Raw genomic sequence first — 24,755 nt, forward strand, 5'->3', positions numbered from 1 at the left:
TCATCTGTACAGCACGATTCAGTTTATGTATATATATATATATATATATACACACACACAAACACTTTTACATGTATTCTTTTTCAGATTCTTTTCCCTTATAGGTTATTACAAAATATTGAGTATAATTCTCTGTGCTACACCGTAGGTCCTTGTTGAGGTTAACCTTAGTTTCAACGTATCACCCTATTTATTTAGCAAAATGAAAAATAACCTGGTGGAAAAAAAAATAACCTGGTGGACAAAGAGTTTATCTTCCCCTAGTAAATTCTCTCACTAAAAGGAAAAGATAAACAAATGGAACTTTTCTTGCTAAGCCTTATCTTTAAGTTAGAGATTTTAAAAAATTCATGAATGCTTGCTAGGACAAGAGAGGGTCAACAGCAGTTTACAGCAAAGAACTGTGATGTGTTACTTGCTCTAGGGGACAGTTAGAATCATGAAATCCAAAGGAATTGTAAGATTTTTATTCCCTTAACCTTTATTCATGCACTAGAAGAGTTTTTGACAATTTATGAAAGTTACAGACTTAAAATATAAAGGGCTTCAAACTATGGCTGTATTTAATACCATAATGTTAACTCAGATTTTAATGGCATGTTAAAAATTCAAAACCACAATTCCCCCCAGTAAATGTAACTATTACCGTTTAGAGAAAGTAATAGGGATAATCACATTTGTCAAATTTATTAAACCTGAAGCTATGCTAGTCACCATTACGACCTACTGTACTTTTGTTCTTTCATTAAAGAATTCTCAGACCATTCACTATTGAATTACTGTTTAACTGGTAAACTGAGGCAAAATACTGAATAACTTGCAAAGTCACAAGTACAAAGTCCACTGTACAAAACTACTGAACCAGGCTCCCTGTCTATGTACTCTTCCAGATATAATTTAAACTGCCTGAGCAAAAGATGAATTCTAAATTCCGCATAAATTGCCTCTAACTGTGCCTTTCTTTTTGCTTGAAAACGCTTTTCATACATTGCCACCGATTCAGTTTCACCTGTAGGTAATGAACACAGAACTCATTGTGGGGAAAAACAAACCAGAATGTGAAAAAAGTAAGATAAGTTATCAGATATACAAGGGAGTGAAACAGTTGATTCAAAAGTACTTTAACCACAATACCTTTTCTCCATTCTTAAAAGAGGCATTTTGAATATTTTAGTTACTATTTCTTTCACGAAAACCCCCAGTTTCCCGATGCTCCCACACTGAGTACTCACCCGATTCATCTGAAAGCTGAATCCGGGCTTTTATTTCTGCTAAGCTGGGCTCCCCTTCTTGGGAGACCGATGCTGCCGCCCCCTCCTCTGTATCCTCTACCTTAGTCACGGTGAAATGTGGCATTGCTGTAGTTAGGAACCTGTGCTCTCCCTATATTTAAGCTTCCTTCCAGTCTACCTTCCCTGCCTACCTCTTCCTTGCTGTACCCTTTCCGACTCTGACCACTGTCCTCAGGAGCCCTAGTCTGGGAATCGGGAAGTACTTTCAGCTCACGTGACCCACAGCCCCAAGGGAGTGGAACCTAGAAGACACGCCTTCCACAGTGTTTACCATTCACTTAACAGGATTAAGCACTCCACCTCTTGCTTATTGTTATTAAACTCTAAGAATCCCAAGAACTGTTTAGGCTGCCTTCCCAGAGCTGCCAATGGCTGGAGAGTGGGCAGAATGCATGGAACTCCGCCCACTGTGTGCTCACCCTCTTGTTTCCTTAAGTTATTTGCACGTCAGGATCTCAACCTCTGCTCTCATATCTCACAGGAGAAAGAAGATTAGGGAACAGTTCATTTTGTAAACTTCTCGTTTTAAAGAAAGACTTGCACTTACATTATAATTCAGAAAATCAAACTATTTGTAAGCTTCTGTTGTTGCTTTATTTCAAAGCATACTGAAACTACTCATACAAATAATAAAAGTTTTTTTCTTATCTTTCAGATAAGAACATTCACTTGGCAAGTATTTAATGAATATCTATATATTTTATACAAGATATAGTTCTAGATGCTATAGTGTATACAAGGACATCCAAGAAGAGACATTAACTTTCCCCAAAGTCCAAGTTGTTTAAAAGAGCAAAATATTTTTAAAAGGAAGAGTTCAGAGTTTTTTGTATTGTACAGAGTTTAAACATTGTGTTTTAAAGAAAAAACAACAACAAGAAAATCCCTGATTAAGAGGTGTACAGTTCCTTCAGCACACACTTAAAATAACATACTTAACTTTATCAGATAACTGTGTTCTCAGTTGATGACTTTAACTACAGAGTATGAGGCCCTATCTCTGCACCTAGACAAGGGAGTTCAGTAACTTGAGCTCTGTGCTATTTTCCATGTTAATGATGTAATATGAGGGCTTTGTTGTTAGTAACACCTGACAAACAAGACTGCACTAAATTTAAAGAAGAATGATGGTTTATAATCCCCATTTATTCCAATATATACCACTTCTAAAAGAGAATGAAGCCAATAGTTGTTAAAGACCTACTCTGTGCTCTGCATTGCACTAGAAACTTTCTGTTATGATCTCATTTAATCATCAAAGCAACAGAAACATTAGGCTAGGAACTTGCCCAAAGTCACAGTTTGTAAATGGTGAAGCCCCTAATACTCTTGTTGGTAGGCAGCATAGAAGTTTCGTAGAAAGAAAACTCATATACACTTACCTCATTTTATTTCATGGGCTCCTGTGTAACACTGGTTTGTAATCTTGCCTGCACCATTGGTATCACCTGGGGAGATTTTAGAACAACTAATGACTGGTCCCATCCCAGCTATTCTGATATAATTCCTCTGGAGTAGAACCTGGGCAATAGGACTTTTAAAAGTTCCCCCAGGTGGTTCTAACAGGCAGCCAAGGTTGAGAACTATCAATACTACAAGAGAAACGTTTGTCACTTGAGAAGCCTTTGAAACTGCTTTTTATCTCTGATAGAAACTAAATCAGGTGTGGTAGTGCCCTTGGTGATTTTTCCATATTTACAACTCAGGTAGCTACTCTGCCGATTTACTCAAAGGAACTACCAAATTGTCATAGTTCAACATTTTATTCTAGGTTCCAAATTTATTAATACTTTAGTGCCATTGGATATTTCCAATGGGATCTTACTTTTCATATTTAATTTATTAAGAGAGTTGAACTGTGGCTAATCTTTTATAGTCAGTGGACAGAAACAATGACTTGTGTTTATAAATCTATGTACAGCTTGTACACACAAGCCTATGTACAAACGTTATCCTGTCACCTCTCCCCTCTAAAAAAAAACCCCTCGAACTAAACAAGTAGGAATGTAACAAATCCCTGTTAAAACGATGAGTAATTTATTTACCAACTTGAGAGAGAGCTAACTTGCCAATAGTTCTCTCCTAGACTGGACTGTAGATAACAGTGCAGAGGCATAAAAAATTCAAGGCAAGGTTAAAGTAATATAGAAAATGTTGGTGGGGGGAAAGTGGCAAAGAAGAGATGCGTAAGTGCTATATAGGAACAGTGGTTAGACAGAGAAGGTGGGATGTAAGAAACAGCTATTTAAAGTACAACAAACTACCACAATGAGGTATACCATTCCACAGCCACCATGATGGCTAAAACTGGTAAGACTGACAATTTTGGTGAGAAAGTGGAATGAAAGGAACTTTCATACATTGTTACTGGAGTGTAAATTGGTTCACCCACTTTGGAAAGGGGTCTGGTACTTTCCCCTATAATTCAACAATTGCACTCCTCAGTATTTACCCCCCTGAATGAAAATAGTATAAGATTGTTCATAGCAGTTTATTAACAACAGGCCAAAACTGGAAACCCAGGTGTATAACCACAGGAGAATGGATAAACTCTGATATATTCATACAAAGGATTACTATTCAGCTATAAAAAGGAATGAACCAGTGTGATACCTACAACAATATAGGTGACTCTCAGAAACATTATGCTAGGTGAAAGAAGAGTACATAAACAAAAGTTTTTGTTTATTTTTTTTGTTAAGAGTACTTAAACGAAAGAGTACATAATATATGGAGCCACTAATAGGAGGTTTTAGAGCTGGCCAAAGTAATGTGGTGCAAAAAAAACAGGACAGTGGTTGCCTCTGGGGGAATGGAAGTGGAGATGGGGCACGAGAGAACTTCGCAGAGTGATGGTAATATTCCACATCTTGATAGAGTTTAAAGTTCCACAGGTATATGCATTTGTCAAAATTCAGTCAATCTTCACTTAAAATTTGTGTATTTCATGGTATGAAAAGTTTAACTCAAAAGAAAAAAAGCTGCAAACAGATACTAAATTCTAACTAACAATATGATTTTGAAGTATTTGGGAAAAATGAACTGATATCTGCAATTTGAACCTTGAAACCTTGAAATGCATATACTAAGATGAATGGATAGACATATGACAGGAAAAGTATAATAAAATACTAATGATAGATTCTGGGTGGTGAGTACACAAGTGTTCACTCTAAGTCTTGCAATTTTCTGTATTTTTGAAATTTTTCATAATAAACTGTTGAAAAAATACAATAAACTGACACCATTATGAAAATGAATTGGCAAGTCAAAGACTGGGAGAAAATATTCATAAAACATATGCTTGACAAAGGACTTGTATTTTGAGTATACAAAAATCCCCTACTACTTAATAATAAAAAGACAACTCAACAGAAAATGAGCAAGGGCTTCGCTGGTGGCGCAGAGGTTAAGAATCTGCCTGCCAATGTAGGGGACACAGGTTCGAGCCCTGGTCCAGGAAGATCCCACATGCCGCGGAGCAACTAAGCCCGTGCACCACAACTACTGAGCCTGCGATCTAGAGTCCATGGGCCACAACTACTGAGCCCATGTGCCACAACTACTGAGCCCATGTGCCACAACTACTGAAGCCCGTGCACCTACAGCCCATGCTCCACAACAAGAGAAGCCGCCACAACGAGAAGACTGCACGCCGCAACAAAGAGTAGCCCCCGCTCGCCACAACTACAGAAAGTCTGTGCACAGCAACGAAGACCCAACGCAGCCAAAAATAAATAAATAAAATAAATTTTAAAAAAAGAAAATGAACAAAAGATTCAAATAGACAATTCACAAAGGAAGCTATACACATGGCTAATAGCACTTGAAAAACTGCTCAGTGGCCATCAAGGAAATGCAAATTAAAATCACAGTTAAAACTGTTGGCTTCTCTGGTGGTGCAGTGGTTAAGAATCCGCCTGCCAATGCAGGGGACATGGGTTCGAGCTCTGGTCCGGGAAGATCCCATATGCAGTGGAGCAAATAAGTCCATACACCATAACTACTGAGCCTGCGCTCTAGAGTCGGCAAGCCACAGCTACTGACCCCAAGTGCTACAACTACTGAAGCCTGCAAGCCTAGAGCCTGTGCTCCGCAACAAGAGAAGCCACCGCAATGAGAAGCCCGCGCACCACAATGAAGAGCAGCCCCCACTCGCCACCACTAGAGAAAGCTTGCGCACAACAGCAAAGACCCAATGCAGCCAAAAATAAATAAATAAAATAAATAAATCCATTAAAAAAAAAACTGTTGGCAAGGATGTAGAGCAAATGTTGATGTGAATGTTGGTGTGATGACTTTGGAAGAATGTCTGGCAGTTTTTTAATAAGTTTAAACATACACTTACCCTATGACCCAGCAATTCCTTTTCTAGGTATTTACCCAAGAGAAATAAAAGCTAAGTCCACAAAAAAACTTTTGAACATGTATGTTTTTAGCAGATTTATTCATAACAGCCCAAACAGGAAAGAGTCTAGGTATCCATCACAAGATAAACAACCTATAGTACATTCATACAATAGACTATTACCCAACAATAACCAGGAATGAACTACTGATACATTCAACAACATGGATGAATCTCAAAAACATTAAAAATTATACGTCACACATTAATTATACACATACTGAAGTGTTTAGGTGTGAAGCACATTGATGTCTGCAACTTACTTTGAAATGCGTCAACAATGGATGGATCAATGGAAGGGATGAATATGTGATAAAACAAATATAGCATGGATTACCCTGGTGGCGCAGTGTTTAAGACTTGGTGCTTCCAATGCAGGGGGCCTGGGTTCGATGATCCCTGGTCAGGGAACTAGATCCCACATGCATGCCTCAACTAAGAGAGCCTGCCAGCTGCAACTAAACTAAGACCCGGTGCAACCAAATAAATAAAATAAATAAATAAATAAATATAAATGTGGTTAAAAAAAAACAAATATAGCAAAATGTTAATTGTAGCATCTGGAGGATATGGATATGGGTGTTCACCATACAATCTTTCAACTTCTGTATACGTTTGAAATTTTTCATTTAAAAAATGTCAGAAAAAAATACAATGAACTGAATGAAGTTTACTGAAATCTAAAAAACTTTGGATCTGAGTATAAAACAAATCACTTATGATCAAATTTCATTTCACATAAAATTCAGGCAGCTGCATAAATGCTTTTCCTGATTCTAGAGTGTTGAATATTGTTTGAAATGAGAGTCATCATACAGGCTTGAAATACTTACACTTTCACATTAAAAAAAAAAAAAAAAACCCCAAGGAATTCCCTGGCAGTCCAGCGGTTGGGACTCCACGCTTCCATTGCCAGGGGCCCAGGTTCCCAGGTTCGATCCCTGGTCGGGGAACTGAGATCCTGCATGGCATATGGCCAAAGAAACAAAAACAAAAACAAAACAAAAAACAAAACAAAAAACCCCACCACCACAACAGCAATATCCATGGGAGAACAGACTTGTGCTTGCCAGTGGGGAGAGAGGGTGAGGGAGGGGTGGATTGGGAGTTTGGGATTAGCAGATGCAAACTACTACATACAGAATGGATAAACAAGGTCCTACTGTGTAGCACAAGGAACTATTAATATATTCAATATCCTGTCATAAACCATAATGGAAAAGAATATGAAAAAGAATATATATATAATATAACTGAATCACTTTGCTGTCCAGAAGAAATTAACACGACATTGTAAATCAGCTATACTTAAATAAAATAAATTAAAAAAAAATCTATGGTATTTTGAAGCAGTAAGATATAAGGCCAGGCTAGGGCAAAAAGGGCATTTCTTATGGTATTACTTCCACAGTGCTTTATACATTAGGCTAAATATTATACATATTATATTTATTTTATTAGTTTCAGTAAAACACTTGTGACTATATTATGTCTGTATTTTTAAAAAAGCATGCCCATTCTTTAAAAGAATGTGTCTACTTTGGGTAATATTTTGAAAGTAAAATTTACCATTCTACACTATTCTATTATTAATTTTTAATCATGGCTAACAATTCATGATAACGAGCATTTTATTTTATTCAACCCATTTATTAAAAAAATGAAGACAAATTAGGTTCAGTGAAAAGACTGAAACAAGGGAAAGTCAGTGGGAAATTATTTTTGACATAAGGATTCTCTATCAGTTTTTAATATTTTGTTATATCCCATCACTAAAAACCATTCAGTTTTAAAGCAAATCATATATGTATTTCCTCTTGGTTTGCAGAAACTGAGAACTGTATTGTACAAAAGCTATGCAAATTATCTAGAACCACACAATCTCATTGCAAATTATCTCTGGTAAAGGACTATTTTTCTCTAAACTTCCAGTTCATTGTGGGCTAAAAATTTTGAAAAAAACCCCAATAATAATAATAAAAATTACTAGAAAATGAAAAATATACAAAACACAAATTCCAATTTTTATAGATTCAATAGAAACCTGCTTTAACAAACTGCTATGCAAGTTTATAAAAACTCTGAATTTCTGAACTCATCTCCTCACAGACATAATAAATACCTCATGGTCCAGCACTGTCTGCATACAACACTCTGAATGGCTCTGTTAGAGAATGATCTAAACATTCTGCTAGAAGAGAATGAGCAGTTCACTACCTAAATTTAGAGATATAGTTGGAGCCTGAAAAGTATACAGATTCTCATTATGTATATACAAATTTCCTATTTACCATACTCAGCAAAACCTTTTTCTCCTTCAGACACTGGGACAGTAAATGTTAATTTAAAATATAAAAATGATCACAAACTAAATTTTGCCTTACTACGTAGACAATTATAAAAAGACTTAAATGAATCAATTACTTTGATGAGGACCAACTATCATGGATAGTAAGGATTTAAGACTTCTAAATCTCAAAATTACATAAAATTGTCTATGAATAGATTTTTATAAAACGGCATGAATGATGAATAATGTATTTTGGGACTAACGACTGAAAGATAGTAAATACATAAAAGACATTATTTTCTGATGGATTCGTAATATTGTAGGGTAAGGATGACAAAGAGTTCTCCAAATCAAAACATCAGAAAAATCTATGCTTTACTGAGGCTGAAGGAATCATGCATTTATTCAATATATATTTGCATGTTCACTATGTGCCAGGAAACAGGAATGCAATGGAGAACAAGACTGCTCCTGCCCTCAAGGAGTTCGCAGTCTTGTTATCCAATTAGCTACATAATAAAAGGCAATATAAAACAATATACTGTAATACAGTATAAGCATAGAAAGAATCTTGAGAGCACAACACAGCACTACCTTGCCCAGTTACTTCTACAGGGACCTAAAGTTGTGAGTCTTCACTAGAGGAAAGAATGTAGTAGGATAGTTGATGGCTAGCTAATTTGCTAGCTACGCCTTCCATTTTGGCTACTGATCCAAATACTAAAGAAGGCATTATCAAAAGCCTCTGAGTACTTAGAGCCCTCAGCTTCTACTGTTATCTTTTTCACAATATTGCAATTCCCTATATAAGACTGCTCATCTCAATGTCATTATACCCTAGGTATGATAGGACCCAAGAATCACCAACCAGAGGTAGCACTGGCAGCTACCAACATGGACTACTCAGTAACTCAGAATCTCATTTCTGATGTATGACATTTCATTCTTTTATTATGAAATATGCTATATGGGCTTCTAGTCAAGGCTACCAATACTGTATAGAAAATAAAACTGATGCTAAGCACCATACTGTCAAAACTTAGAACATATTTCTAAAAATGTAAAGAAAAGAAAATGAAAACATAATTTGAAACAAAATTTCCTTGTTAATTTTCACCTCAGAGAACAAGTGTTTTTATAAGTTATTGCTTCCTTCCTCCCCTGAAACAAAACTCCATTTTAAAATAGATCTACTGAGACATGGGTCAAAATATGAATATTCATTAACTTTAGACGGACTAATGTAACTAAATCAGTAACTGTTCATGTAATTCAGCACTATTATACTGCCCTAGTTATCTGAGATCATTTGTGTAAAAGAGAGTAAAATACACATTGTTAGGCCAGATTTCTTGTTAGGAACACAGAACCTTAAGTTATTCTGGAAACATGTCATTTTACTACTTTTTTTAAAAAACCATTTCCTTTCATGCCACCAATCCCAGGCAAAATAATTGCAAAAATGTACCCAGAAGATAAAGATGCATTTCCTTATGCTTGCTCTATTATACATTTGCAGTTGAATAAATGTTTCAACAGAGCCAGCCACCATTAGCAGAGAAAGTGTAATGACAATAATACTGGTGTTAGAATCACAAACACTAGGTTCAAATCACTATTCTTCAATTTATTACCTTTATGACCCTAGGCAGGTTACTTAACCTTATCAGCTTCAGCTTTTTCCTGGAGAAGAAATCCACCTTAGCTCAGAAGAAAATGACTTTTTTTTTAAATGAAAAAGTATCAGAACTGATGATTTTTCAGCAAAGAATTAACCTCATCTAATAGGAAAGCCTGTTCCCTATTTCCTATTAATTCCTAAAATTTTATTTGGAAATTAGAACATTGCTAAATTAGAAAACAAATAAATCAGGGGGCTTCCCTTGTGGCGCAGTGGGTGGGAATCTGCCTGCCAATGCAGGGGACACGGGTTCGATCTGTGGCCTGGGAAGACTCCCACATGCTGCAGAGCAACTAAGCCTGTGCGCCACAACTACTGAGCCTGCGCTCTACAGCCTGTGCTCTGCAACAAGAGAAGCCACGACAATGAGAAGCCTGCGCACCACTCGCTGCAACTAGAGAAAGCCGGTGCACAGAACAAAGACCCAACACAGCCAAAAATAAAAACAAATAAATTTATTTAAAAAAATAAAAAGCAAAAGCAGAATTTTTTACATGCACTTTGGGATGTAAATTAACTGTTGTAAAAATAAGTATTATTTCTGGATATAAAAAAACGAGCTCAAATATTAAAAGCAAATGCTCTTAAAATAAAGATAAATTTCAGTTGGATTCAATTATCATAGCTCCTCGAAGTGAAAATGTACGTGTGTATACAAGAGTTTTAAACTTATTAGTGTTTTCGTTTTTTAAAATTAGCAATATGAAAAATGAATACCCTTACCCCAAAAGGAAAAACAGCCTTGTCTGGTAAAATTGAAGAAATTTAGGTGCCACTTTGCCAAAAATTAAAGCTATCTACCAAATGGTTCCAACTGTAAACAGATGAATGCTATCAACGGAATATCTTGCACGGATTTCTCAAGGCCATATGAAATGTAATAAGGCTTAGCAATGGAGTAACAAAAATACAAAGCAGAAGACTGAAACCCAGCTCTCAGTTAAAATAATAGGAAATTTTAAAAAGAAAAAAACAAAAACTAAAGTTAGGATTAAGACCTAAGTATACCTGCCATTTCCTAACAACTTAATACAGCTTTTGTTTTCTATTTCTGTCCTTTCCAAGTACAAAAACTTAAATTTTAAGGAAAAAACAAACAAAAAAAAGCTTTAGCCCTTACATTTTTTCAGTTAAAACATCCAGCGGTAATTTCAAATTTTCAAGTTTTGCATAGCCTCTCAGATTGACTTATTAATTGTACAATATTGGTTTGATTCTGAAATCTTGTTACCTGTGAATTCCACCTGTGATTTAACAGTAGCTTAAAATTCTTCAAAAGTAAAATGCACTTGAATATCAGAAATGTTAAAAATATGACAAATGGGGACTTTCCTGGTGGGGCAGTGGTTGGGAGTCCGCCTGCTGATGCAGGGGACACGGGTTCAGGCCCTGGTCTGGGAGGATCCCGCATGCCGCGGAGCGGCTAGGCCCGTGCGCCACAACTACTGAGTCTGCGCTCTGGAGCCTGCGAGCCACAACTACTGAGCCCGCACGCCTAGAGCCCCCCCCCCAAAAAATATGACAAATGTACACCTTAGAACTGAGTAAATATGGTAATAATATTTCCTATTAATCAACTATTAAACTTCTGCAGTTAAAGCAAGGTGCTGTGTGTGTGTGTGTGTGGTATTGTATGTTCTGCAGTGTTGTGCTCATATCTTTATACATAATTGCAGGGATTCTACAAAGTACACCAAAGCATTAATAACAGGGTTTTAATGGGGAATATCTTCTTGGTTTTCCATTTACTTATAAAATTTCATTAAAATAATACATTGTTTTACACAATCACAAAATAAAATGCTTTCATAATTCCTACAATACGGCTCTCCAAATTTTCATACCTACTGCTAAGAAACACATCACCAAGAACTTAAACACATAAGATCTGCACTATTCTGAGTCAACAAGCCCACCAGGTGGAGCTGTGCAGATTACCTCTGGCCAAAAGGGCAAGGGGGTTGGGGGGACTGAAACCAGTTTGCCCTTCTCCAGTGAAGCTTGCAAGGGGTCTGGCTAGTCCAGAAGTATTTATTACGCAGAGGAGGCAAAAATAGCACCACGATTCAAAAGTTTACAGCAAATATCGTCCTTCTAGGTCAGTACAAATTGCCTTAAACGTCAGCATTAGAAACATTCCCCTTATTCGAAGAGCCTTAACATTAGAAAAGCATGACTTTTTGTTTGTTTGTTTTTCGGTACACGGGCCTCTCACTGTTGTGGCCTCTGCTGTTGCGGAGCACAGGCTCCGGACGCGCAAGCTCAGCGGCCATGGCTCACGGGCCCAGCCGCTCCGCGGCATGTGGGATCTTCGCGGACCGGGGCACGAACCCGTGTCCCCTGCATCAGCAGGCGGACTCTCAACCACTGCGCCACCAGGGAAGCCCAGAAAAGCATGGCTTTTATAAGATTCTTAGGTACCCAGGAGTGTCCTCTTCCTTCTCTTCCATTCCAGTACAGGTAATATCAAAGCAAAGTTTATGAGAATCTGGAATCAAGAAACATGCCTCTGACAGGAAAAGAATGAGGCACCTCATGGAAAGAATTAGTGAGGATATAGCAGAGACCACCCAAGATAAAAGACAAGAAGTTGAAGCAATCACTCTTCCAATCACTAATATTTAATCAAATATCTAGAGTATTCTAGGACAGAATCTATAAAAGAAAGTCCTTTCTATTAAAGTAGCTTCCTGGGGCTTCCCTGGTGGCGCAGTGGTTAAGAATACACCTGCCAATGCAGGGAACACGGGTTCGAGCCCCGGTCCAGGAAGATCCCACATGCCACGGAGCAACTAAGTCCGTGCGCCACAACTACTGAGCCTGCGCTCCAGAACCCGCCACACACAACTACTGAAGCCCGCGCGCCTAGAGCCCATGCTCTGTAACGAGAAGCCAACGCAATGAGAAGCCCGCGCACCACAACGAAGAGTAGCCCCTGCTCGCCGCAATCAGCGAAAACTGGCGCACAGCAACAGAGACCCAATGCAGCCAAAAATAAATAAATAAATAAAATTAATTTAAATAAATAAAGTAACTTTCTGGATTGCAGTCCAACCTTTTGAAAGCTTGTACTACAGATATTTTCAAATATACACAAAATCAGAGAAAACAGTAAAATGAATCCTCATTAATCTAATTCAACAAATTATGTTTGCCAATCGTATCTATCTCTCCTCAACTGTTTTGTGGCGTGGGGGGAGGGAGGGTGGAGTACACTTCGTTTCGCCTGTAAATATGTCAATACATATCTCTACAGATAAGGGCTTTATATTACCACAATGTCATAAATATACCTAAGAAAATTCACAATAATTCCTTAATATTTTTTAACACCAAGTACGTGGTCAAATTTCCCTGATTTTCTCAAAAGTGGTTGTTTTTTTTTTTTTGCGGTACGCGGGCCTCTCACTCCTGTGGCCTCTCCCGTTGCGGAGCACAGGCTCCAGACGCGCAGGCTCAGCGGCCATGGCTCACGGGCCCAGCCACTTCGCGGCACGTGGGATCCTCCTGGACTGGGGCACAAACCCGCGTCCCCTGCATCGGCAGGCGGACTCCCAACCACTGCGCCACCAGGGAAGCCCTCAAAAGTGGTTTTTTACAGTTGTTTTGTTCACATCTGGATCCAAAGAAAGTCCACACATTGCATTTGGTTGACAGCTTTTTATCTGTAACAGCTCCCCCGCCGCACCCCTTTGCTCTCTCCTCCACTCCATGCCATTTATTTGTTGAAAATTCTAGTTATTCAATAAAAATTCCCACATTCTGTATTTAGCTGATTGCTACTTGTGGTGTAAAGTAGTATATTATAAAGTTTAATCATTGGCTTTGCAGTATGGAGGAGGGGGGAAAAACAGATGGGGTCTGTAACCAAAACGTTTCACACAAGTGCTACTTGTCTTTTAAAAAAAGTGGGGGGAGGAATCGAGCTTGAAAGAAAAATCTATCAGAGGATGCTATCAGGAAAGCTAAGAAGGTGCCAAATCCATGTGTTTTTACAAAACTATCCATTTTATTATGTTACACAATGTTAGTTACAGCTCTCTGTTAGTATGTCAAAGTGAAATGGTAGTATTCAATAACCACATAATATGAAAGGTATATTTAAAAGAAAGGTAATAGTCACCTTCAATTGGCAATACAATGTAATTCACTTATTTTTGCTTGGGGCAAAAAACTAGAACTTTTTTCCAAAAGTATAAAAAGATTGCTCGGTACTTTGAAACATGCTCCTATGAAAAATAAAAAGATAGCTTTGCAACATTATTCTGATTCTTAGTCAAACGTTATTTAACCCTAGCATGAGATATTGATGTGACCTACAAATAACACACAGAATTATTGGTAGACCAGCAGAGTGGGCTAAACGTCCATATGTAATATAATGGCACCAAATGCAGATAAATACTCTGTAAGACCTACTGGCATTTAAGGAAAGGCCTGCTGGGCCTTGTCCACTTGGTGAACGGCTGCTTACCCTTCGCAGCCCACCTCAGGTAGGAAAGTTCTTCCCATGCATATAAGATTAATCCCTCTTCCCTTCTGAGCTATGGTCTCCAACTCTGGCTGAAGAGCTTTTAAATACTGTGGACAAAGAATGTTGCCTGCCATATGAGTGAACAAAGGATGTTGAGGCCATCAAGCCATCAGTCACTGCAGCCACCCCCAATGGTGCACCCTGAGGGGATTCAAGATGGGGAAAAACAGGATACTGGCCCTAGATAGCTAAGGCGCATCTCAAAGGAATAATTTCAATAAGCCCAGAGTCTTGCATCTTCTCATACACAGAACAGCACTAAATTCAATAACTTGAGATGTCTGGTTTTCTTTAATTGGCAGTAATCTTTTGATGTTTCGACCACTTGGTTTTTTTTTTGCAAAAACTCCTATATATCCTGGCTCCTCCCTTACATCTTCACAACAGTCCCTCAGAGCTGTATGAGAGGTTGTCTTACTGAGGGTTTAAGTCCTCAGTAAGTCTGTCAAGTAAAACATAATTCTCAACTTTTAGGTTGTGCATTTTTTTTCAGTCGACAGCATTATGCTCTTAAGAGCATTATGGTCTTCAGGTCCCTGTCCTCAAGGACCTACAGCCTAACCGAGAAAGATAATATGTAAACAAACAAATAAAAAAACAAAATTCAGTGAAATAGGTGCTCTAGTAGTAGTCTGTATAAGAGATATAGGGACTTAAAGAACTGATCTGATCTATCTGGGTGTCGGGTTGAATGAGAAAAGGTTTCAGAGGTGGCTCCATGAAGGAGGGGCTTATCTAAATAATTTTTGCATCTCTACCAGCTAACATCCCTCACTAAAACTTGGTGACAGCCAGTCTCAAAGTTGATACACTTAGAGGTCCTGACTCAAGTGGTTTTTATTTTTACTCCACTTCAGAAACCCACTCCCAAGGCTGCACACTCGATCATGTTAACACTGGAATTGCCCCACCTCTGAATCCATTAACCCCAACATTCGTCTGTCTGATCACAGTCTTCAATCCCTCTACATCATTCACTATCACTTTTACCTCGTCAAGTCCTCCAGTCTCTTGGTGTCTCCATTTTACCTCAGTTCATCATTTTCCTTAACTATATTTTTCTACTGTATTATTCTAAAATTTGCTGTATTTTTCTCTTTTTTTGTATCTTGATGTATACTTCTATTCCTGCATTTATCATACAGCATTATAATTTATATGAAAATTTGTTTGCTTTCTCTATTAGATCATAACTTTCCTTAGAACAGTAATTGGATTCTTTTTCTCAGTCCTGCATCCTTAGCACCCAGAACAGAGCCTGGCCCATAATAATTGCTCAGTAAATGTTGGTGCAAGTGTTCTTGTCATTTTCACCACTATTTCCATGAGCGCTCCAAAGGCAGAACCTATATTTTACCTGAGCATTTTCTATAATTCCTACTGGAGTGCCTCACACATATCAGAGCCTCAGGGAGCATTTGTTGAATTGTAAAAGGTTGAAATGTTATTAGAAAATGTATAAGACATATAAAAATATGTTCTCTTCTCTATTTTGGTATTATTATTTTAACAATCATTTAAGTTAACCAAATGTTTATGAGGCAAATGTAAACAATGTTCATCATGGCAGAGGCAAAATGATGTAATGGAAAGCCCTGGACAGAAGTCAGGAGGCCTGCATTTCAGTCTTGGCTCTGCCACTCATGATCTACAAATAACTATCTCTGTAAGCCTTATTTTCCTCATTTATTAAAATGGACTTTGACCAGAATTTGATTCTTGATCATCTGAGGTTCCCTAACTAACATGCTATGGCTCATAAAAATTTTTTTAATTACAAAAGTGATACACTCTCAATATAAAAAATTGTACATGCTCTACTGAATTGTTTAGATAAAGGAAAATTCCCACTCTCCACCCTATTTTCATAACTGTCCAGAGGTATCCACTCTCAGCAGTTCCTTCTGTACCTTTAAGGCATTCTTCATGCATAAGCAAGTACAGTGCTAAGATCGCTGATTTTATTTACCAACTTGACAGTCCCATAAGTTCTAATGGAACCTTGGCAAAATGAAAAAGAACTATAAACACTTTGATAGCAGAAAGATAATTACTACTCAAAAGGCCAAGAGTAGGAAAAAATTAAAACACAGATAGAAATAAATATTTAAAATTTGGTGTGTCACCCCGCCCTGGTTGTGCAATGTAATGTGAATAAAAGGTATACGACACGATAAGAAACTTAAGGTGGGAAGAAATGTGGGAGGCATGGGAATTGTGGGGAAAGGAGAGAGAATTATACCAATGTCGCAACCACTGAAGGATGTAAAAAGGGTCCCCCCACAAAAAAAAAAATCACAAAATTCTAAATGGTAAAATAGCAAACACAATTCTGAAATACATTATGAACTTAAGGATAGAGTCCACTGTAGAAGAGGAAGTAGTTGTTTTCCTATGCTAAATCCTACCCAGAGACAAATGTAGATTAACACATGTCCTTGATTTCCTTGACAACAGCATCCTTTGAAGATCAGCATCTACGTCCAATAAGGGTATCTGCATATTACAAGGCCAAAGGTGAAATAATTACATTTCTAACCAGTTCCCTCTGATAGTGTGGAAAATATATCACAGGATGATCATCATAAGAATTTTTTTAAAAGACAGTAAGAGAAAAATAGGTCATTGGGAAAGTAGGAAACTTGATTCCCAAGAATACTCTCGGGAAAAGTGCGATCTAATGGCTGGACTGTTAATTTCCCTTTCATCTAGTACCAGAGACTATTTAAACATTAAGGAAGATGTTAGGTAGAGAACCAAGCTTTAACTTCTGTACCCAGCTAAACGAGATAGATTTTACCCAGACACATCCCCAGTTTTACCTTATGGTGTAAAGCAATACCACTCTAGACCTTAAAGAATGTTTATAGATAAGGACAGAAGCCTGGACAAGGATCCCGTTTCTGCAAGGTTAACTAACACATTACTGAAATAAGTCCACTTTTAAAAACAGAATAAAAATACAATTCCATAATATATGTCACAAACCCAACAACATTTAACTATAAATTACCTAATGACAATTACAGCATTAAAAAAATTAACACTTACAGTCTTATCTGGTATTTTTACAACCTAAATAGAGTATGATGGGTAAAAACTAAAACTACAATTTAGAATTAATTTGTAAGAAGAGAAAATGATGAATTATTTTTTATTCCATAAAGTAATTTTAACACCATGGTACATAGTGTAAAGTCTGTCAAGAAGTTGAAAATTGTTAAAAGTCCAGGAATCGACCTGTAATGTCTTCATTAAAAAAAAAAAAAAAGATTAGTCAAGGATAAGTGAATTCTAGGACTATAAACTTTACCAAATCTACCTTGTCTCCAGACATGAAAAAACACGAACAGAAATAAGGAACTAAAATCATTCTGGTTTCCTGCACCCTTTAGGTTAGGAGGAACAATATTTCCTGACACCGGAAAATGGCAATTCAGAGGCTGAAGCTACGGTTTTCAAATGTGGGTAGAATATCATTGTAAGAACCCTGAAGATTCTTAAGAGAAGTTTTCATTACCTGACTGATCTACCTTAGTTAGAACATTGCATAAAACTAAATATATAAAGCAGTACGGCACTTCTCAAACTTTTCTACTTCAGAGTCGGAAAAATGTTATGACCTCTCTGTTTTATCTCATCACCTCTTTCTCACTAAACCCAATGAAAACCTCCAAGCCCACAGACACAAATTGGTTTAGGAAGCTGAACGTCTGCAGTGGTCAATATAAGTCAGAAGTGGCTTGTGTGCTACTTCCTGACTACAAAGTCTCAGCACTCAGTACATTCCATCTACACTTCAAAGTGAAGAAATTATGTGGGAATCAGAAATCTCCATTCGACAGGATAGCCCCCTCAGATCTACCCAGCCTCACCCTGAGTGAGCTGAGCTACTCGGACCACTGTCTCTGTAAAATATAATTTTTTTAAAGAATTTTATGATACAGTATCTGAAGTCTTTGCAGGAAAGCCAGTAACTAAGATATGATCAATAACTACTCCTCATAACTGGCCTTAAAAGCAAACTGTAACAGTTGGAGCCCCAAAGCCAACTCTCCACTAAATTTTTCAATTTAGGATTCTCCATGCTGGAAAATTGTTAAATTCTTTGATATTCATCCTTAACCAAAATACCCATTTCAATTCTAAGAAGACAAAAATGAGGAAGTCAAAACATACACCTACTTTCCTTCTTGCCACATACCTTTACACATGCCAAATTACTATTGCAGAGATCCACTATGCTAACCATTATTCCAAAGGGTTCCTAAGCATCTCAAAAAGAGGTACCTTGGTTCCTGATGATTATTCTATAATGGAAAAATGATTTCTCAGTATATTGTCATCCTGGACAAATAAGCCAGTAATGGAAATATTTTGTTGTCTATGTTTCTACTTACCCTCAGTAACATCCTGGGGGTTAGAAGTCCGGTCACTAGCTGGATCCAGTGCAACAGTCGCCAGTGAACTGGTGGCTCCAGACATCTCACTTATAGGCTCACTACGGCTTGTTTCAGGTACACTTTCCCGGGAGCTAAATCTTACCCGGGAACTGGATCGAGAACTGAGGTCCGGGCTGGTGTCTGACCAACCTGGAATGTCATCAATCTTTGTTGGTGTCACCATGAACCGAACTGAAGCCATCTTGGTGGTGTTTTCTGAAGGATGCATTTTTTCTTTTTCTTTTCCTTTATAAGGACAAAGAAAAAAGAAAAAACCCTGCAAAACCCTTCCTCCTACGGTAGCAATTTTGGTTGCAAAAATAGAAAAGATAACTTAAAAAAAACCTCTCAATTACCTTGACTTACACCACACAAAAAGCCACTATATATAAGAATCTTCTACTCAGAATTCAAGCCGCCTGTCCTAAAAAGTGCACTACCAGCAGCTGAAAAATATTTAAGGAAAAAAAAAAAAAGACAAACGATGCCAATCTCGTGTAACTTCGTTCCTTCAGAATGAAGAGCTATCTAGTTATCTCCCCTGGTCCAGGGATGCGGGCAGACAGCCATGGTCTCAGAGAAGCAGGTGACGAAGCCTTTCTCTCCTCGACCTTAAGGTTTCTGCCGAGGTAGTTAGTCCCTTATCTGTAAATGTCCCACGGCTAGATGAGCAAAATGCGCAGAGGCCCACCCTTATCAGGCGAATATAGACAGTATAGATCAGATTGCAAAACGGTGTACATCCGACCACCTGTTGTGTATCAGGTGAATACCCCACAGGTCTGGTTGGGAGGAGATGGGTGTAGAGCCACCCGATGTTTTTGAGGCCGATAATCCACTTGGGTCTGGTGGGAGAGGTGAGCATGCATAACGGGAAAAATATCCCACACTATGGATGGAGGAGAATGAGACAAGGGTGAGGAGAGGAGGTTGCAGGGGCAAAGCGGATTCCTGCCTCCGAGAGGTCTGCGGGGGTGGCCCTCCCGCTCTTCCGGAAGAAAGGTCCCTGGGATCTGGGAGGAGGCGGCTAGCGGATCGAGACTCCGCGGACTGCAGTTCAGGGTCGTGGCAGGTAGCTGCTAGTCCATCGAGCCCCCGATCGGTTTGCTGGGTTTCTCCTGCGTGTGACAGGACGAGCCACCCCTTTGCCGGAGACGCTTTCCTCCCCTACCAGGGCCCCGGCGCAAGGTCAGCCCCTCGCTGTTCTTCCTTCGGGTCCTAACAGAAGAGGAGACGGCCTCGCAGGCTGGCCCTGGCTGAGCAGGAGGGAGCGGCGAGGATGAGGGTAGGAGGAGGTCGCAGGTGCGGGATCCCGGCGCCAGCTGATTCGGATGCGCGCGCAGCTGTTGTTTACCAGCGGGTAACTGTTTCCGAGCCGCGGCGGGCGCAGGGGGGCTCGGGCTGCCGGGGAGGGAGCCTCCTCCCCGGTCAGATACCAGAGCAGCAGTTACGTGACCTCGCCGCCCCCGGCCCCGGGCCCGGCGGGCTGTGCCGGCGCCGCCGCAGCCCCTCCCTTTCCTCCCCGCTCGTTCCTCATTCGAGGTTAACGGTCCGAAGAGAAACCTGGGGGAGCGGTCGGAGGGCGGCACAATCCCACGAGCGCCCGAAAGCCCCGCCCAGTTTCTGCAGCCCGCGAGGTGGCGGAGAGCTCCGCGCCTGCGCTCGCCCGGGTCGCAGCAGGACTGGCGGACAAGGGGCGGGGCCGAGCGTGGGAGGCCCGGAGCACGACGGGAATTGTAGTTGGGTGTGGGGTCCTGAGCTGCCTGCAACTGAGAAAACAAACGTTTTTCGCTCTTGGTCCTGCTGTGTTGTGGTCCTGCTGTGTTGCACAAACTCATTCTGGAGGTGGAGGTATTTCATGGAGCAGGCGATGCCCCTCAGACCCTCAGAAACCATCTCTCTTTACTAAGAGTGTCCCTGAAAATACCACTCATAATTTCTTTAAAAATTACAAACCTCTCAATACCATATATCTCCAATATATGGTATATATTGGGTAGGACCCTCATTGGAGTTTTTACGTAGTGGTCTATTATAAAGCATTGTATGCTCAAATTTATATAGTTTGGGCTACCTTATTTTTTCTTGTCCTTTAAAAAAGTGCTTTTTTTTTTTTACAATGTATACATCTGTCAAATCATCACAGTTGTACACCTTAAATATATACAATTTTGTCAATTTTACCTCAGTAAAACTGGAAAAAAAAATGCTGTATTCATTTTCTAGTCAGACTGAAAGCTCCATTAAAGAAAGTGTCTTTAATTTTAGACCTGGAGGAGCCATTGAGACACTTTCTCTTGACTCCATTCAGTGTCTTCCCTACTACTGCCACCAGAATATTTTTCTTAGAATGTTTATTTAATGCATGAATAGAAGTGTTCAATAAATTTGACTCATCAATGTTTTGTTTGAAAATTATTTCCTAGAGCTTTGATCAAGACATTAATTTTAATTTTAGTTTTTCATTGAAGTACAGTTGATTTACAATGCTGTGCCAATCTCTGCTGTACAGCAAAGTGACTCGGTTATACAAAGAGACATCCTTTTTTTTAATATTCTTTTCCATTATGGTTTATCACAGGATATTGAATATAGTTCCCTGTGCTATACCACAGGACCTTGTTATTTACCCAGACATTTAAATTCAACAATCTGGGCCCTGGCTTTGCCTGGGTCCTTGCTCGGCACAAGTGGAAATGTTTTAAGATCATCCCTAGTAATAGGTCACAACTGTATTTAAGATGTGAGCCAGTAAATTCCCTTTTATCAAATGACACACAAAGTCCAATGTCCGGTTTAAAAGATTCAGGTAACAGAATGGAAACTAAATTCCTATTTAAAATGTAAATCTCCTCAAAGCTTGATTCTTTATAAAGCCTGTGATTATTCATTCAGGCTTACAGCTTTCTTACTTGAGGAAGGAAGAAATTTACCTCCCTGAGGGATCAGTTTTCTCCTCAGGCATGCCTGCTGTTCATTCAAATCTTACAGACTTTCTCTTCATTAAAAAAAAAAATCCTGGGGCCTCCCTGGTGGCGCAGTGGTTGAGAGTCCGCCTGCCGATGCAGGGGATACGGGTTCGTGCCCCGGTCTGGGAGGATCCCATATGCCGCGGAGCGGCTGGGCCCGTGAGCCATGGCCGCTGGGCCTGCGCATCCGGAGCCTGTGCTCTGCAACGGGAGAGGCCACAAGAGTGAGAGGCCCGCATACCGCAAAAAGAAAAAAAAAAAAAAAAAAAAATCCTGGATTTCTACAACATCGAATTTTGTTTCATACCAAAGTATTTTCATTCACTTTATACTATACTTCTTAAGACTCTTCTCCCATTTCTGAGCACATCACACAATGTGCTCAGACCTAGGAGATCTCTTAAGGAAAAAAATCTTTGGTATATTCACACCAATTTGCCTTTCCATTACAGTCTACACAGTAAGTAGCATGGAAAATGCTAATCCTTTTTTTGGTGGGGGGGTAACTTATAAAGACAGAATCACACTCAACATTTTAAAAAAATGATAGCATTCGTTTACTGACTTTGGTTCTTTTCTTTTTTTTTTGGCCATGCCAGATCTTAGCTCCCTGACCAGGGATTGAACCTGAGCCCCCCAACGGTGGAAGCTCAGAGTCCTAACCACTGGACCGCCAGGGAACTCCCCTGACTTTAGTTCTTAAAAAAACTTCCATAGCAGATACTTTTCCTAGTCATTTGCAGAATATCTAACATTTCTTCGATCATTAACCCCTAACAGGATAGGACGACTCTTTAAAATCCCTCAGATTCTATGCTAAGAACCTTGTTCAGTGAACAGGCTAAGAAATAAAAAATTGCTTGACAGGAAATAATTATCTCATTTCACCATTCTCATAAATTTAAGTAACTGATTGAAAATCATGTCTTCTATTAACTATGACCCAAGTCTAGAGATTTTTTTTTCTCAGCAGTCAACAACCATCCTGAACTTTTCTGCTGGGACAGTCAGACATCAGAGTCCATGAGAAACATATTTACTCCTTTCCAGGGCCAGTCTTGATAAATCAAACTTGTGCTGATTTAAGTTACATCTGCTTCTGGGGTCTAGAATCTTTGATATTGTAGAAAAAGAAGATTGTATCATTGGAATGCAAACTTCACAGAGCAATTTTAAAATCAGTGGCACTAAGCAAACATTCAAATTCAATGTCAAAGGCCATGAATGAGAAGATTGGGAAATACTGACTTGATTAACTTGATAAGGAAAGGAAGAAGCTAGCATTCCTTGAATTCCTGTATACGATATTTTGCCTCATCATCCCTCTAATATGAAGTAATTGGATTAAAAATTTATGGTTGCCCCATAATAGAAGCTCGTCCTAAGAAATCTTCCAGGATTAAAAAAAAAAATAAAAATTAACCCCCAAGAGTAGCTTGAAAAACAACAAAAATCCCTGCTCGAATCTCTCATACCTCATCTTCTAAATTAAAATCCATGTAGAGTTCCACATACCAGCTAGCTACCAGAAAGAATATAAAGTTAGGTGTATGTAAGAAGAGAGAACTAAAAGCCTGGGAATATTTCCAGAGGGGCGGTAAATATGCATAAAGGCATTCTTATTCACAATGGTTGGACAAACACTGTAGGTACATTAAGATCCACCACTGAACCCTATCAATTTTAGGGCTAGAAGAGGGGATAATCCTGGTCTCCTGGCTTCCAATTCAATGCCTTTTCTCTACAATATAGCTGCTGTTATTTTTCAAGCAACTCTTCCATTTTCAGTCAGATGTCGTTTCAAGGGACAAAAAAATTACTTAAGTGAGCACACGGGTTATTTTTCAGTGGATGCTGACAGCTGCACAGGAGTCTTTCTCAAGCTCTCTTCCCCATCCCCAGCACGCTTCTAAGACTCAAAGCACAGCACTGCTCCTGCTACAGAAGCCACCAAAGTTTCTCTTCCAAGTGGTCTTTTGTACCCCTGGGGCACTCTTCCCTCTCATCTCCCTCGTTTTCGTTTTTAAACCACTCCTTTCTTCCCACAACATACAAAATAAGAGCTCTTTCAAATCATTTTAATAACCTGGCAGTGATTCAAAGTATGAAAAGAAGATTCAAACATCTTCCCTTTAAAGGGGATGCTACCATGATGGCCTCACCACAAGCATGATCAAAGGCAAGGATGAGACCGGATGCAAGGAGCGAGGGTCGTAGCAAGACTTCAAGGCTCACAGATGGAAGAGCCTGGTTTCAGAAAGACTCCTGAGGGCTAGCAGGCGGCAGAAGAGACGTGAAATTTCAAGAGATCCTCAGAGGACGGGGCGCGGTTGCTGGGTCATGAGCATCTTGAAGCGTTTCTTGATGGTGACTCGGTGTCGAGAGTATTTGTCGTCTGGGGAGAACCGAGCAGGGTGAGCCGAGCAGGTCTGCTGTCCCATAGGGTCAAGCTTCTGCTCGAGGAGGAAAGAGAGAACATAATCTCAGTACTGGAGTCGTGGGAAAACCCAATCACTGGCGTCGTGAGGGAAATGGAGGCTGGGGTGGGGAGGAGGCCGCGCGAAAAGGGTAAACATTAAGACAGGAGCCGCGACTGCTCAGATCAAGAAGCCACACACTCCTGCTTCTACCACGCCTGGCTTCTGGGCTTTCTGGTCCCGTGCCCCCACCACCCCCACCCCCACCCCCAGCTAGGCAACTGACTGGCTTGTCTCGACCGTTCCTCCCAACGACATTTCTCGCCATGCCCATACACAACCTGTTTCCTCCTCTCACCTTCAGCGTGTAGACCCGGTCTCCCTGCTCGTTGAGGTAATACTGGAGAAACATGACCACACAGAAGCGTGAGCTTCTCCTTCAGTCTGCAACGCCTCCTAACTGAAGGCCTCACGTGTTAATTTCCTTCCTGTAGAGCCGGGAAGTCTCGCTCTCAAAGCGCGCCGGGAAATGTAGTCCAGTTTATGCCTTTCTCCAGCTGGCCAGAAGGGGGGCGCACTAGCGCGGGACTTGGCCCGTTGCAACCCAGTCGCAACCTTGCGGGCGGGCGTCCTAAGACACGTGGAGTGTGCCCACTGTGTGTCAGGCACTTCTAGGCATTGGAGGGGGGTAGGGATGGATACAGATTGAACATTAATGAATA

The 24,755-nt window shown here is 39.7% G+C and overlaps 2 protein-coding genes across 4 annotated transcripts in view; both read right to left on the reverse strand.

The window, feature by feature from the left end:
• The window catches only part of SLC12A6 (solute carrier family 12 member 6), an 88,529-nt gene extending 68,339 nt beyond the window's left edge, over positions 1–20,190 (reverse strand). For 2 of the 3 annotated variants that reach the window (XM_081230203.1, XM_081230202.1), the window contains exon 1: positions 18,606–20,190. In XM_081230203.1, coding sequence (XP_081086329.1) covers positions 18,606–18,876 — 271 coding nt within the window. In that variant the 5' untranslated portion in view covers positions 18,877–20,190. Of the gene's footprint in view, positions 1–1,232; positions 1,550–18,605 lie in introns of those variants that run through there. The other variant, XM_081230204.1, reaches the window with a different exon arrangement.
• Positions 20,191–23,680: 3,490 nt separating this feature from the next.
• NOP10 (NOP10 ribonucleoprotein) lies at positions 23,681–24,528 on the reverse strand. The gene is made up of 2 exons (XM_081229173.1): positions 24,392–24,528; positions 23,681–24,069 (listed from the first exon to the last, which is right to left on the reverse strand). Exons 1-2 carry the CDS (start codon positions 24,443–24,445, stop codon positions 23,929–23,931), a joined length of 195 nt encoding a protein of 64 aa, XP_081085299.1. The 5' UTR covers positions 24,446–24,528; the 3' UTR covers positions 23,681–23,928.
• Positions 24,529–24,755: the final 227 nt, after the last annotated feature.

This window comes from Mesoplodon bidens (assembly GCF_964165515.1).
Source record: "Mesoplodon bidens genome assembly, chromosome: 3".
NCBI lineage: Eukaryota > Metazoa > Chordata > Mammalia > Artiodactyla > Ziphiidae > Mesoplodon > Mesoplodon bidens.